Genomic DNA, 13642 nt, shown 5'->3' with positions numbered 1-13642 from the left:
TCCAAGGACTGTTAGTTACAGTTTTGTCTTGTGAATGCAAATTGTGCTCAAATGAAACACTGTAACCCCAGTTCTAAGCATTGCCAGGGATGGTGTGCTATGTTTTAACTCAAAGGCTAAAAGCACACACACACACACACACACACACACACACACACACACACACACACACAGACACACACACACACACACACACACACACACACACACACACACACACACACACACACACACACACACAGACACACACACTCAGAGTAAGAACGCGTTACAGGTGTAGTGTCAGAGAGCAGTCTGCTCTTAGCAGTGTATAGCTCCTTTTTGGACCTGTGTGTGTGTGTAATATCACATCACCTCCTGCAGTTCCTAGTCAGGGCACCAGTAGAGCAGGAACACACAAGGACACTGGTGTTCCACCTCCCAGAATCCCATGCGGTTGACTCCTGGTGACCAGCATTCACCTCAACACAAATTGAACACAGAGAATGTGTCTCACTAGCAACTCTCCTGATCTCATCATAAAACATTTCTTAACAACGTATGTATACAATGCTTCCATACATACAAAAAAAATTCAATCTGATTTTGGAATCTACGCACGTGGGTAAGACTATTTTTCAATGAAAACCTAAAAAACTAATTTTTGCTCATTATCGTACCAAGGCTTGGTTAGAGCAGGCCCTCTTCCTTGATGACTACGCTGAAAGGAAATGATTACCTGTAATCACCTCCACCTGCCTTACTAGGAAACACTTCAGGATAGGAGTGAAAAGCAAAGACCGTTAGCGATTACAGTCCATAGGACTGGGATCCTCCACCAGTGTCTATGCCACAGACTAAAACCAAAAGCACTTGCAATTAAAAAAACAAACCAAAAAAAAAAAACAAAAAACTGACCAACCTTACACTGAATGGGGAATATAATGACAGCATATTTTACATTGCCAATGACCTTACCTTAAGTGAAAGCACAAAACAGTGATGGTGTGTTGCCGTGAAAGAACTACACAAGCCATATTTGCAAGGTGGTTTGTCTGTCTGACACAGTCATCTTTTTTGAGGCACCGTTGAGGATTCTCCATTACGTCTGGAGGAAGGAAGGAGGCAGTACCCTGCCACCCCTCCCAATCGCGAAGGATCTGAACCGGCAACAACAGTGGGGATGGATCAGAGCCAGGAGATCTCTCCACAGAATTCCCCCAGAGTAAACCCAGTCAATAAATTACTCATCTCTATAAAGGAACAACATTTGTCTCAGGTTTATCAGACCAAAATCCCCCGCCCACCCTAAAAGCTTTGTGTAGGCAGCGATGAAGTGGGGACAGAGAAGGACAGCAGTTCATCTGGTCCGGTTGCCAAACGGGGTGTGCTCCCTTGTGTCAGGGTCAGAGGCCTACAGTTCTCCTTGTTCTGCTCTGAGGCATTTAATCCTTCTGAATCGGAGGGACAGGGACTCCAGCCAGCCAAACGGCTTACCGCTGAAAGAAGAGTTCCCTGTGCTATGGGTGAGAGAACAAGAAGGAATATCCCACACGGATGAGGGGTGGGGTGGGGGGTTAGACATGGTGGGGTAAGGGTATCAGTCACACCACGGCCAAACTTCTGCAACTACTGTGGAGTGGTGATGGGCTACATCTGTCAAATATGGGGACCCTGTTCCCCTCAAATGCTGTCCTTAGTGTTAGATTGGGGGGGAGTAGGGGAGGTTGTGGGCAGGGTCTAATGTGTGACCTGGATCACCCCACTGTTCATCCTCAGATGCTGCTCTTAGTGTTGAAATGGGGGAGGGCTGGGGGTTTTGGGGGGGGGGGGCAGGGGGGGTCAGACACCCCCTTATATGCTGGTCTGCAGGTCCCCATTGAGCAGGGTGCTCTGCGTCTCCGTGGCGTCGTTCATCATGCGCGACTTGTCCTGCCGGCTGTCGCTGCGCTCGATCTCGTCCAGTCCGCCCACCTTCTTCAGGCACAGAACGTTCTGGAAGCTCTTCTTGAAGTTCTCCGACAGGAAGGCGTAGAGGATGGGGTTGGCGCAGCTGTTGGCGTAGCCCAGCACCACCACGAAGTCGAAGGTGCTCTTCAGCGCCGGCGTGGTGCTGATGCTGCCCGTCACCGAGGTGACGTTGAAGACGTAGAAGGGCAGCCAGCAGAGTACGAACACGGCCACCACGATGGACACCATGCGCGTCACCTTGCGCTCCGAGCGCTTGCGCTTGGACGAGCCCACGCGGATCCCCGACGACTTCACCTTGATGATGATGAGCAGGTAGCAGAGGCAGATGACCGTGAGCGGCAGGAAGAAGCCCAGGAAGAAGGTGTAGAACATGAAGGCCGTGTAATAGGCCTCCTGGGGCTCGGGCCACACGATGGTGCAGAAGCAGCTGTCGTTCTTGGTGATCAGGCCGCTGTAGATCACGATGGGCAGGTTGACCAGCAGGGACACGCCCCAGACCGCCAGGTTGATGGTCTTGGCCATGCGCGGCTTCCTCCACTTGGTGGACTTGATGGGGTGGACCACGGCCAGGTAGCGGTCGATGCTCATGACCGTCAGGCAGAAGATGCTGGTGAACTGGTTGAGGGAGTCCACGGTCATGACCACCCGGCAGAGCACGGGGCCGAAGGGCCAGTGGACCAGCGCCAGCTGGATGGCGATGAAGGGCAGGCCCAGCATGAAGAGCTCGTCGGCCACCGCCAGGTTGAGGATGTAGATGTTGGTGACAGTCTTCATTTTGGCGTAGCGCAGGATGACGTAGATGACCAGGGTGTTGCCACAGAGACCCACCGCGCACACCACGAAGTACATGAAGGTGATGACCACCGTGCTGGTCTTGTCGAAGTTGTGGTCGGTGCCGTTGGGGTTGTCGCGCTTGGCAGCGTCCGACTCGTTGCCCAGGAGGAAGCTGTCGTACATGAGGGGCTCGGACAGGTTCGGGGGCGACGAGGGGAAAATCCAGGTGTCCATGTTGTCCCGGTTGTATCTCAAATATCGACAAGCCCTCGAAGTGTGACGAGCCGCCTAGGAAAGGAGTCACAAAATGTCACGTAAACAGAACGTCACGCGGCAGAACAAGCCAGAAAATTACACAGACGGCAGCGCTGCAGAGCCGTCCTAATTCGTGTGCCAACACTCTGCCAGCTTTGCGGAATTACATGTTTTTAAAACCGAATTACACGCTTTTCAGATCCTCACACTTTTAAATCTTGGCTTCCGTCTCTGCTTTGTAAAACATGCCGTGCCAGCTTGGACAGTATCTTCCAGATTTATAAAGGTCTCCCTGGTCCTCTGTGATTTGTGGCGGTCCCTGGCTTCACTCTCTCACAGAGTTCTGACTGGGTACTCCTGCCAGCAGCCTTTTCAAACTGCCGCTGCCCGGCGTTGGCTTCCCCCTCTCCCGATGACAGATGTTGACCTAATTGATCCGCATCGAATGGAAACGGCTGGCGTTTCGCGAGGTGTTGCATTTTTGCAAGCGTGGAGCGTGGCGTGACGGTCCCCGACCATGCCAGGACGCATGGATATTGCACGTGGGGCCAGATTGGCTTGCGCCTTCCTCCATGGGTGTGTTTACGTATGCGCTTATGTAACCGCACAACCTGTTCTGGTGCCTCAGCCAGCAGGGAAGCTGCATTTAGCAGCCTTGGCAGCTACCCCTTACCGAGGGGCTGCTTCCACGGCTTCCGCTACACACAGCTGCATGTTGACTGAGGCAATTCGAACAAAGTGCCCCTGCTGAAGGGTAGCACTGAAGTGTTGTGGGATTTGAACCTCTCACCTTCTGGCAGCAAGTCCCTCACAACGATGTCACACTACGTAGTATTATCGTAAATGGGTTTCTGTTTATGATGCACCAAAAGAGGCAGAAAATTTGCTATTCTGTGTATCATAGTACAGACTGCTGGATTCGGGGATGAGTGGTGACGGTGTGCTGATGCATGATGGGAAGTTTATTTTCAGTTGGTGGCTGGAGGGGGAGATTGGGCAGGAGTGACAGTCAAAGCCACTGAGCAAGTAGGGAAAAAAAATCAAAACTAATCACCTCTGGTACTTTATGGTGACACTCAGTTTGACTAATTACTCTCATCATAAGGTCTGGTCACCAGGGAATTCATTCTTTCATCTCAGGGCAATAACTCAGCATTTCACAGGTCATAAACCCAGGGGACAATGTCCCTTCACATTCCCGGTGGCAAAAACGTTAACACAGAGATTGAACCGTTATTGGCCAGGGCTTCTGTTACGGATGGGTAGGGTTTAATGGGTTTAATTTAATCCATTTTAAGTCATTGAAATGGCATACCCACACTGTCTGCCAGCCACTGAAGCATGACCGTGGACTGCTAACTGCAATGCGCTTTAACAGTCTGCAACTTTGAGTAATCATATTAATTCGATTATGAGGTTTATTTTGTAATTATCTGTTTATTTATTTATTTCTTAAAATACATTTTCATTAGTTCCAGGCTAACGCGATTATTAGAGCCTTGAGGAGTGACGTGTTTTCGAGTGAAAGATGCAAGGAAAGGGTAAAAGACGTTGCAGGTGTGTTCACTCTGAGGCCACGTCTTTGCATGTCTGAATACGAACATGGAATATAAACGTACATATAAACGTATAGAGTACTCCAGACACGTGACAACGTAAATATTATATGGAGTTACATTATTAGTGGTTTTAACACCTTTCGAAGAGTTCAGCGACAAGAGACATCACGTCGCATGGTCATATTAGAACAGTTGTCGACCGAGAGTACGGTCCGGCCCCGTGTGCAACACGTTTCAGCAGGCAACCAGTTGCAGTGCATAACAAGAGAGGGCCGTCCGTTATACATATAAACTAAGCGGAAGCTGATAAGCAGTGGTATCCATTACATTTATGTGTACTGACTTCTCGATGCGTTCACTCCATTTCGGAAACTGAACTTTTTAGTCGAATGAGCTATCAAACTCTGCAGGTACCAGACACCTTGAAAACATCGAATCATACAAAGTATATCGGGTTCCCGGTAATCTCATCTTATGTCAGGATCAAACAAAAATAACATAGGTCGACTAATTACTGGTTTTATGTGATTTTCCTGATGTACTCTCGGTGTTACCATATCAGCACATTGAAAAAATATATTCCTTAGCGAATAGCCTTCTGCATTGTATTCTCAGCCAACATTTTTATCAGATGTCCGTATCAGATGTATCAGATGTCATGCTGTCCGATTATATATCAATGTTGAGGACACCAAGTGAGGGAAAAAAAACACCCTCAAGTGAAACCTCTCTCTTGCTCTTTGAGGGAGAGAGAGAGCAGCTTGTAAACGCGCAACTGATATAGAACGGACCTCATCTGAAACAGCGCATCGTCGTTTGATTAGTGATGTTAGGTAGGCTAACATCCTGATTTCGGAAATGAGTTTCACATTTCGCCACAGAACCACTTAAGTTCTGGATCTGGGAAGAAGGTGTTAACAATCGCCCGTCTCTCGGTGTACGTGCACTGCCTTAACTCTGTTAAGAGCAAGCCGCGTATCAAACGTTGTTTCATTGGTTTATTTGTCGGATCAAACGTAAGACCCCACAGGGAAGCCTCTATCATCCTGCTAAATGGTGGCGTGCCAGCGCTGGGGGCAGAAACACGTACGGCTTTCTAATGGAAGTAAAGCGATGACACTGCAGTGTAACTAAATGATATGGAAAACGCGTGTGATTGAAATTGTAGAGATGAAATGTGTTTTGATAAAGAAGATAAGCATGCCAAGGTTTTCCGTTAGTTAATGTTTCCAGAACTAATTTCACAGTTATTTAGAACTGAAATTCGAGCAGACTTTCCATGTGGAGTATATAAGATGTGATCAGCAGAAGGTCGTTACTGTCACAGTGTAGTCATTTTAAGTTAATATCAATCCTTTGTTTCACACCATGGCTTCAAATACTCACCTTATGGCCATGTCCTACCTCTTCGCTATAACACTGCATGCTTCTCCAGAGGGATTTGTAAGCCGACGTTTTTTTAAGATATAAAGCAACATACGATTGGAGATTTTTAGCGGAAATTTCTTCATGGATGGTTAGTGGATCCTTCACAGGGGACCTCGAAGCCAGTATTAGGTTGCGAGCCATCTACTGGACTTTCTTCGAGGGTCAAAATGTTAGGATGCGCACTGACTTTATTTTCATAAAAGATTCTTAATTATGTATGAAATAACACAGAATACAATTCCCTGCTGTTAAAGCAGTCTTTACATGTAGAATGTTATAGTTCGAAATGCGAGGGAAATCCGTGCACATATCGTACGTGCGCATAGAAAATTGATAAAACAGTATGCAATATATGATGGATGCGTTAAGGTTTTTTATCAGACGCTCTTATCCAGACCGACTTAGCTGGATATTTTCCTGACGCAGTTTAAGCTGGTCAAGTACGATGCTCAACGGTACAACATCAGTGCCCTACTGAGGAAGCCACCCGGCAATCGAGCCCTACTTCTTTCCACTACGCCCGGCGCAAACATGTTCACCCTAATGAACAGACGCATCTGCAGAAATACTTTACCAGTAATGACGCTCTACAGAGGTATTTACAAAATCACTAAGATCAGATGTTTATAAAATCATTTCCAACACAAAGGTGCCATTTGTGTTTCTTAATTTTCAATATCGTTCAGAACGAAAATACTGACTTATCCTTTTCAGACATAGTTGTGCCATCACGTAAAAAGAGGTCTGTTTTTGGTAATAGCATTTTAGTGGTCATTTAAACATGAGTGTAAATGTCATTAATGCAGTTGCTTACCTGAAATTAGAAACCTGTTAAAAAGAAAGTTCCGTCGATTTTCATGGCCACGAGGTAGGAAGATTCCAAAGGAACTGAACCTTGCGCCTGGAAACCTGTAAGAATCCGCTCACTCCTCAGACACCTGATTACCGAATGCGCACCGGTCTGTATTCAGTGGTAGCCAAGTGCGAATCGGTGGATTCGGCGCTCCCCGAGGCTGCCGATATTAAATGCACCCCAAAATTCCTTCGCGTCTTCGTCATTTTCGACCGTGACTTCATTAATCAGAACGTAAAACAAGAACTAATTAACTAAAAAAAACGCAACAACGTGTGTGCATCTGTAAAATAAAGAACGCGCAGGGATCGTCGCCTATAAATCTGTATTTGCGCCTGTGGTCAAGACAGCGAAGAACGCAAGCGTGGCTGGGAGACTGGAGCGAAGGAGCGCTCAGATTTGTCCAGCGCAGTAGGTCATGCCGTGGACAGGACTCCTCTCGCAGACGCGTTCAGGGGGCCACTGTTCGCCGGCGGTTTCCAGCGCTGCGCGCACATCGAGCTGCCGGTGCGCTGTTCCCGTCTCCTCCCCTGTCACCACGCTCAGCGGCGTGCGTGTGCGCTCTGTGGCGTTTGGTTAAGAAATTCAGAGACCTGCCGCCAATAAATCTGCGCGGATATGCGCTCGGAGCGTTTGGCGTGCTCGTTTTAAAACGGCACTGAATGTAAAAACACAGCAACAAACAAAAACAAAAAGGAGAGGAACGCATTTAAATGAATGTTTAAATAATGCACACATGCGTTATTTTCCGTTGGTTTTTTTTTTTTTGTGTGTGTCTGCTTGTAATATCCCGGCACCTTTTTTTTTTCAGACGAACATGGCATATATGAAAGCTGTCTTTTCCAAGAATGATAGTGCAATTTAGTGGTGTTATTTATACAACTAATGTCAGTTACAGCCATGAAACTTAACTTTAAACCGATAATTGGCCTTTTTATTTCCCTTGCTTATAGCTGCTTTTCATGTAACAAGATTGCCAGGTTAAACAAAGATCTCGCATCAGCGGCTGGCTCCCTTTTCCTTAATTACGTCTAATGTAGCGTCGCAGTGCCCTTGTACACTATACGCATTAATAGCAATAACAACAAAGACACTGGGTTACATTAAATCATGTTAATTTGAACTCAGAGAAAACTTAAAAGCATTTTAGCTGGATTTTATGCGAAGTGCAAGAAGACAACATAGTCATGAATGCAAGAAAATATGCTAATTGATGGGTAATTCGTTTTGAATGGGCTTTCTTCTTCTTCTGCAAAACAATCAAAGGATTAGATTATATGATCAAATAAAGGTGAGCTGTCATACGTAGGTCAACTCATTGGCATTTCAGTATCTGTTTCTGGGTTACATCATATTTTGACATGTGTTACAGCCAAAAGCATCAAGTCATCAGCCTGATTTGTTTAGGCTAAATGAAAGGATGCTATCTTATGAACTTTACTTCTCAATTTAGGTTTGCCGTAGACCTCCCCTGTGTGGTGGTTCGATTGTTTTAATTAACATCCTGGTGTGATTATGTCACTGTCCAGATGTGACATACAGTATAGCCCCTGAGGAGCTGAAAAATGGTTCAATTTGAATCAAAAAGTCAAAACAAGTATTTATGAAATTGCCCTAAGAGTCTGCATTGATCAGCTGCTTGTCAACCAACAGAACTGACTGCCAGCTCGGCAGCCACCAGGGTTTTCTCCTCCTGTGGACAAATGACCAACTCTGCGTATTTCTGAGACTTTTTGTTCAGGACACCTCTGTGGAAAACCTGCCCATGACATGGATCCACCAGTCCAATTGTGTCAATCCATTATGAGCCCATCCAGATGATATGAAGTTCATGTGCACAGTGCCAGCTCCAAGCTGATGCCTATCAACAAGCTGAGTCCCAGCGTTCTCCTCCTGGCCACCTAATGGCCCCCCTCCACCTTCCACCCAGGTGGCTCTCGGTTGACCTTTCTCTGGTTGAAGTAAAGGTAAAGATATAAGGGATGATTGAAATGAACACACACACACACACACACACACACACATGCATGTGTAGGAGAGCTGAAATTAGTAGCTTGTGTGAGTCCAGTGTAAAGCCAGTAGGGTAGCAGGTAGTAGAGCGGTGTCAGCAGTGACATCGCTCTATGAAGCAGGATTAGCTAGCACTGTTGCTGATTGAGCTAGGGGCAAATTGCCTTTAGCTGAACTGGCCATTATAATTGAGCTGAGAGACAAGTACATTGGCTTGGATCTCATTTATGGAGGTGCAGACCTTTCATGTTCATTACACATGCACATGCACACACACACATACACACACACCTATCAAGCACTGAAAATATGCACCAACTCAACATGCTGTGAGATTGTACTCTTGCCTGTGTAGAGGGTATTTTTTATTTGTTAATTAGTCAGAGACCATCTTCTCTCTGTTCACTGGTTCTGTGACAATGTTTGTGCGTTCAGTTACACCAGTTGTTTTACCAAAGCTTGTAAAAAATTCTACACGCTGCTTCTTATTAGTATTTTATATTACCTTTTGCCAGTAGTGCAACCCCTGTTGGTTTCAGCAGCTGTACATCAGGCTCATCTTACCCTGACCATGACAACGTCTACAGCTGAGCAGGAGCTCTGAGATGAATGTAGATCTCATGCACATTTGCACATAGCCAATAGCTATTTTTGCACTGCAGGTCACAGGGTGCACCAGGTACTAACTGGAGGGCATGTGGCACTCCACTGATGTCATCCGAGCAACTGAAGGACATAGTCTGACAAATTACAGTGTGTTTGGGGCCTCCCCTATCCCAGGGTAGAGCGAGGTGGGATGGCCACAGTGGCTTCCAGTCATTGTTGGTAAGTGACACAGAGATTTTTGAGCCAAAGCCCTGGGACTCAGCCTGCACTCAAGACAGACGCTTTGCTAACTGTGACACTCAGGAGCCCCACCTTCTGCCTCCCATGTCAGCACTCCGTACATGTGATTGACAGGTATCCCTGCCAGTGGCAGCAGCTGTACACCAAGCCATCTCATGGCAGTGGAATCTGGAAGGCTTTGGACGCAGCGTTCAACATGTACAATTTGTACCACACATAGCAACCCATTTGATGTACGGTGCCAAAAAGCTCTGAAAGCAAGCTTAAGTTGAAGCTCACAATGACATGAAAAGGCACTGTGGCGGCCAAATGCCATTCAGAGTCACGAAAAAGCAGGTGAGGAGAAAAGGTGACATTAGATGAAAAAATATATTTTTTGCATTTTCATGGTCGTCTTTAATGGAAAACAGATAGAAAAGCAGTCCTAGATGCGGGTGAGAAAGCCCACTGCTATTGCACACTCACTTATTTATTTTTATTAAAAAAACACAGAAACACACACAGAAAAATTAATCTACTTTTTTTACTCCTTCTAGTACATTCCTTATTTCCTCTCAAAGCTATCATATACTTTATTTTCATAAGCCGATGTGTCTGACGTCAGCGGATTGCAAAGGAAGAGTGAGCCACTGCAACATGACACATGCAAACTGCCACTCTCATTGAGAAGGCAACATGCATGTGTTTATATCCGTTTGTTGTTTTGAATTATACGCATACCTCCGCCACACCTAAGCCCTGTCATTTCTTCCTTGTCTCGTAGGCAGTCCTTTCACCAGGATTCATGCAAATATGTTCAAAGCTATTTTCATTTCTGCAGATCACACACACACACACACACACACACACATTCACACAGGGGTGATCACATAATCTCTGCTCTTTAATGGTAGGGGGGAAACACAGTGTGAATGAGTGCGAGGGAAGAGTTTGGGGGGGGGGGGGGCTGGTTATGAAACTCCAGGTCGCTATCTTACCCGACCTTTGTAAGCGCTTCACCTACGCCGGGCTGAACCAACACGCTGCCGGGGCCGAGGTGAAGGACCAGCGTGCCGGCAGGTCTGCCATGTTGCTCAAGACACTGCAAACATCGCATTGCACAAACGTGCTCCCTTCAGCTTGGCCTCACGCGGGTCGGCTCGGAGCAATCTACACATCGATCAGAGCGCCCCAGTCTCACTGACTCAAAGTAAACCCCAGCACTCCTTCAGGTCAGGTGAATGCAAAGGTAGAGTGACTGAAACGAGACCCGAAATATTGGGTCTGCCAAAGCCCTAGTTATCTAATTTTCTAACAATACAGCTTTGTAGAAATCAATATCCACAGTATCAAAGGCTGTCTGGGGGACTGTGTTAACCCTTTGTAAGTCTTTTTTTTTTTTTTTTTCTCCAGTGGTTATCAAGTTGACAGGGACTTCTTACAATGTGTCTATCGGGATAATACAAAAGTGTGAACATGTCTGAATAATGAAACATCAGCTGTAGGATATACATAAATGCACATACATAAACCCAGCTAACCACAAATGGTTAATATGTGACACATATGTGACGCATGAGCTACTTTGGTTTTCCTGAATATGTCAGCTTCTCTTCAGACAGCCCCAAGATTTCCCCTAGCAGTTTTTGGCTAACATTTTAACACATGTAATGTTCCATCTTTAATTTTCTGAATATTTAATGTAATTCTCATTAGGATTTTGGCAGTGTTTGTAATTATATCTTGAATTAAATACAAGTGGCATCTGCTAAATGCCTTAGTGGTCTTCTGATTGTGGTTTTGCGCTTGTCCGTGAGATTGATTTCACACCTTCCATCTGTCACAGTAGGGCCCTTTGTGGCCTTTGCGTCACAAGATGTCCAGCTGTGGTATACATGTCTGCCTGTCTGTCTGTCAGCCTGTCTGTCTGTCGGCCTGTCTGTCTGTCTGTCGGCCTGTCTGCCTGTTGGCCCGTCTGTCTGCCTGTCTATCTATTTGAAGTTTGTCTGACTGTCGGCCTGTCTGTCTGTCTGTCTGTAACTTGGTCTGTGTTTATGTTTGTCTGTGTGTACCCCTCTCTCTTTATCTCACACTCTGTCGCTTATTTACGAGCAGATATGTGTTAAGATATGTTAGGATGATGGGTGGCAGTGCGGTGATGAGCAGGGCTAGTAATCGAAAGATTGCTTGTTTGATTCCCTGCTGGCTTCCTGCTGTTGTACCCTTGGGCAAGGCAGTTAACCCACAACTGGCATGATAAATGGGTTATACGTGTATAAATGGTTAATACTGTAACCCTGTAAGTGACAATAATGTAATGTTCTGTGACTACATATCCTCCCTTCCTCTGGTTGCCCTTTTCATAAACCTGAGTAGTAATATAGGTTCCTCTGTTTATAAAGCCACTCACTCCAGCACAGGATGGACTATGGCACAATTTCTACCCCAAAAAGCTACTTTGCAGCCTCTCAGCAAAGGGGTGCCCACCCCACACCCCACAGTCTCACTCGTTCTCTCACCCCTGTTACCCATGCGTGCTGGGACTTTATGGCAATATCTGTTCCATCAATAATAAGAGAGAACACAGAGACTTCAGGGTAGAGAAAGGCGTTTCAGACGCGGCGTGCTTTGTGTGTCGTGCCGTTTTAGATGTCAGACTCAGATCTCCCCTGGAGGTGGATAAAATCCATACTCCGTGCACCGCTGGTGTTGGTCTGGCTGTGACGAGCTGTTATCTCCGTTCCAGCAGCTCGATAAATGGCAGGATCGGGGCGGCGCGGATCCGGGGCAAGGTCCGCACCGCTGATCAATACTTTCATCAGAAATGCTGCTGTTTTTCATACAGACAATGCTATAGCAGCGCCATAAGCGGAACAATGGGTGAGACGACCAGGAGTGCTGCTGGAGAGAGGTGGCGTGTGTGTGTGCTTGTGTGTGATTGTGCTTACATGGCCTACATGTGCTTGTATGTGTGCTTGAGTGTATGTGTGTGTGTCTGTGTGTGTGTGTGTGTCTGTGTGTCTGTGTGTGTGTGTGTCTGTGTGTGTGTGTGTGTGTGTGTCTGTGTGTGCTTGAGTGTGTGTGTGTGTGTGTGTGTCTGTGTGTGCTTGAGTGTGTGTGTGTGTGTGTGTGTGTGTGTGTGTGTGTCTGTGTGTGTGTGTGTGTCTGTGTGTGCTTGAGTGTGTGTGTCTGTGTGTGCGTCTGTGTGTGCTTGAGTGTGTGTGTCTGTGTGTGTGTCTGTGTGTGCTTGAGTGTGTGTGTGTGTGTGTGTGTCTGTGTGTGCTTGAGTGTGTGTGTGTGTGTGTGTGTGTGTGTGTGTGTGTGTGTGTGTGTGTGTCTGTGTGTGCTTGAGTGTGTGTGTGCTTGAGTGTGTGTGTGTGTGTGTGTGTGTGTGTGTGTGTGTGTGTGTGTGTGCTTGTATGTGTGCTTGAGTGTGTGTGTGTGTGTGTGTGTGTGTGTGTGTGTGTGTGTGTGTGTCTGTGTGTGCTTGAGTGTGTGTGTGTGTGTGTGTGTGTGTGTCTGTGTGTGCTTGTATGTGTGCTTGAGTGTGTGTGTGTGTGTGTGTGTGCGTTTATGTGCATTTGCACTTGCATACATAACAGATACCCATTTACTGTTATGTAGCTTAGGCGTCATTGCTCCCTGGACTCACTGACTGAATAAGCTGTTCAGAATTATCTCACAGTTTTGCTCATCTTCAACTTCAGCTTCATTCTTTCAATTCCTTCTTGATTTGATTTTTGACATGGACGGTCTTATACCACAACACATGGTCCAGTTACATTTGTCAAGCTGGAAATGGATGCAATGGAATGAATCTGCTTTTCTAGTGCTGGTTTCATGGGTTTTGCAGTCTTCCTCATACCCCTGGTCTTAATTGCTTAACTGGAGCTGATTGAGTGGTGTTTGTAAAACCAGGATCATCGATCTCCAGGACCGATATTGTCAATATTTCAGGAAAGCAAACACATCCTTTAGGGTGAATGCG

At 46.4% G+C, this 13642-nt stretch overlaps 1 protein-coding gene across 1 annotated transcript; it reads right to left on the bottom strand.

Moving 5' to 3' along the window:
• Positions 1–1807: 1807 nt before the first annotated feature.
• On the bottom strand, positions 1808–7364 carry LOC118795029 (somatostatin receptor type 2-like). The gene is made up of 2 exons (XM_036553369.1): positions 6781–7364; positions 1808–3012 (listed from the first exon to the last, which is right to left on the bottom strand). The coding sequence occupies exon 2, from the start codon at positions 2956–2958 to the stop codon at positions 1834–1836; it is 1125 nt and encodes a 374-aa protein (XP_036409262.1). The 5' UTR covers positions 2959–3012; positions 6781–7364; the 3' UTR covers positions 1808–1833.
• Positions 7365–13642: the final 6278 nt, after the last annotated feature.

Source organism: Megalops cyprinoides, chromosome 19, assembly GCF_013368585.1.
Source record: "Megalops cyprinoides isolate fMegCyp1 chromosome 19, fMegCyp1.pri, whole genome shotgun sequence".
NCBI classification, from domain to species: Eukaryota; Metazoa; Chordata; class Actinopteri; order Elopiformes; family Megalopidae; genus Megalops; species Megalops cyprinoides.
This window is presented reverse-complemented; position numbering and strand designations above follow the sequence as displayed.

Coding starts and splice junctions, on each gene's coding strand:
- LOC118795029 (XM_036553369.1), bottom strand. CDS start 2,958: ATGGACACCTGGATTTTCCCCTCGTCGCCCCCGAACCTGTCCGAGCCC.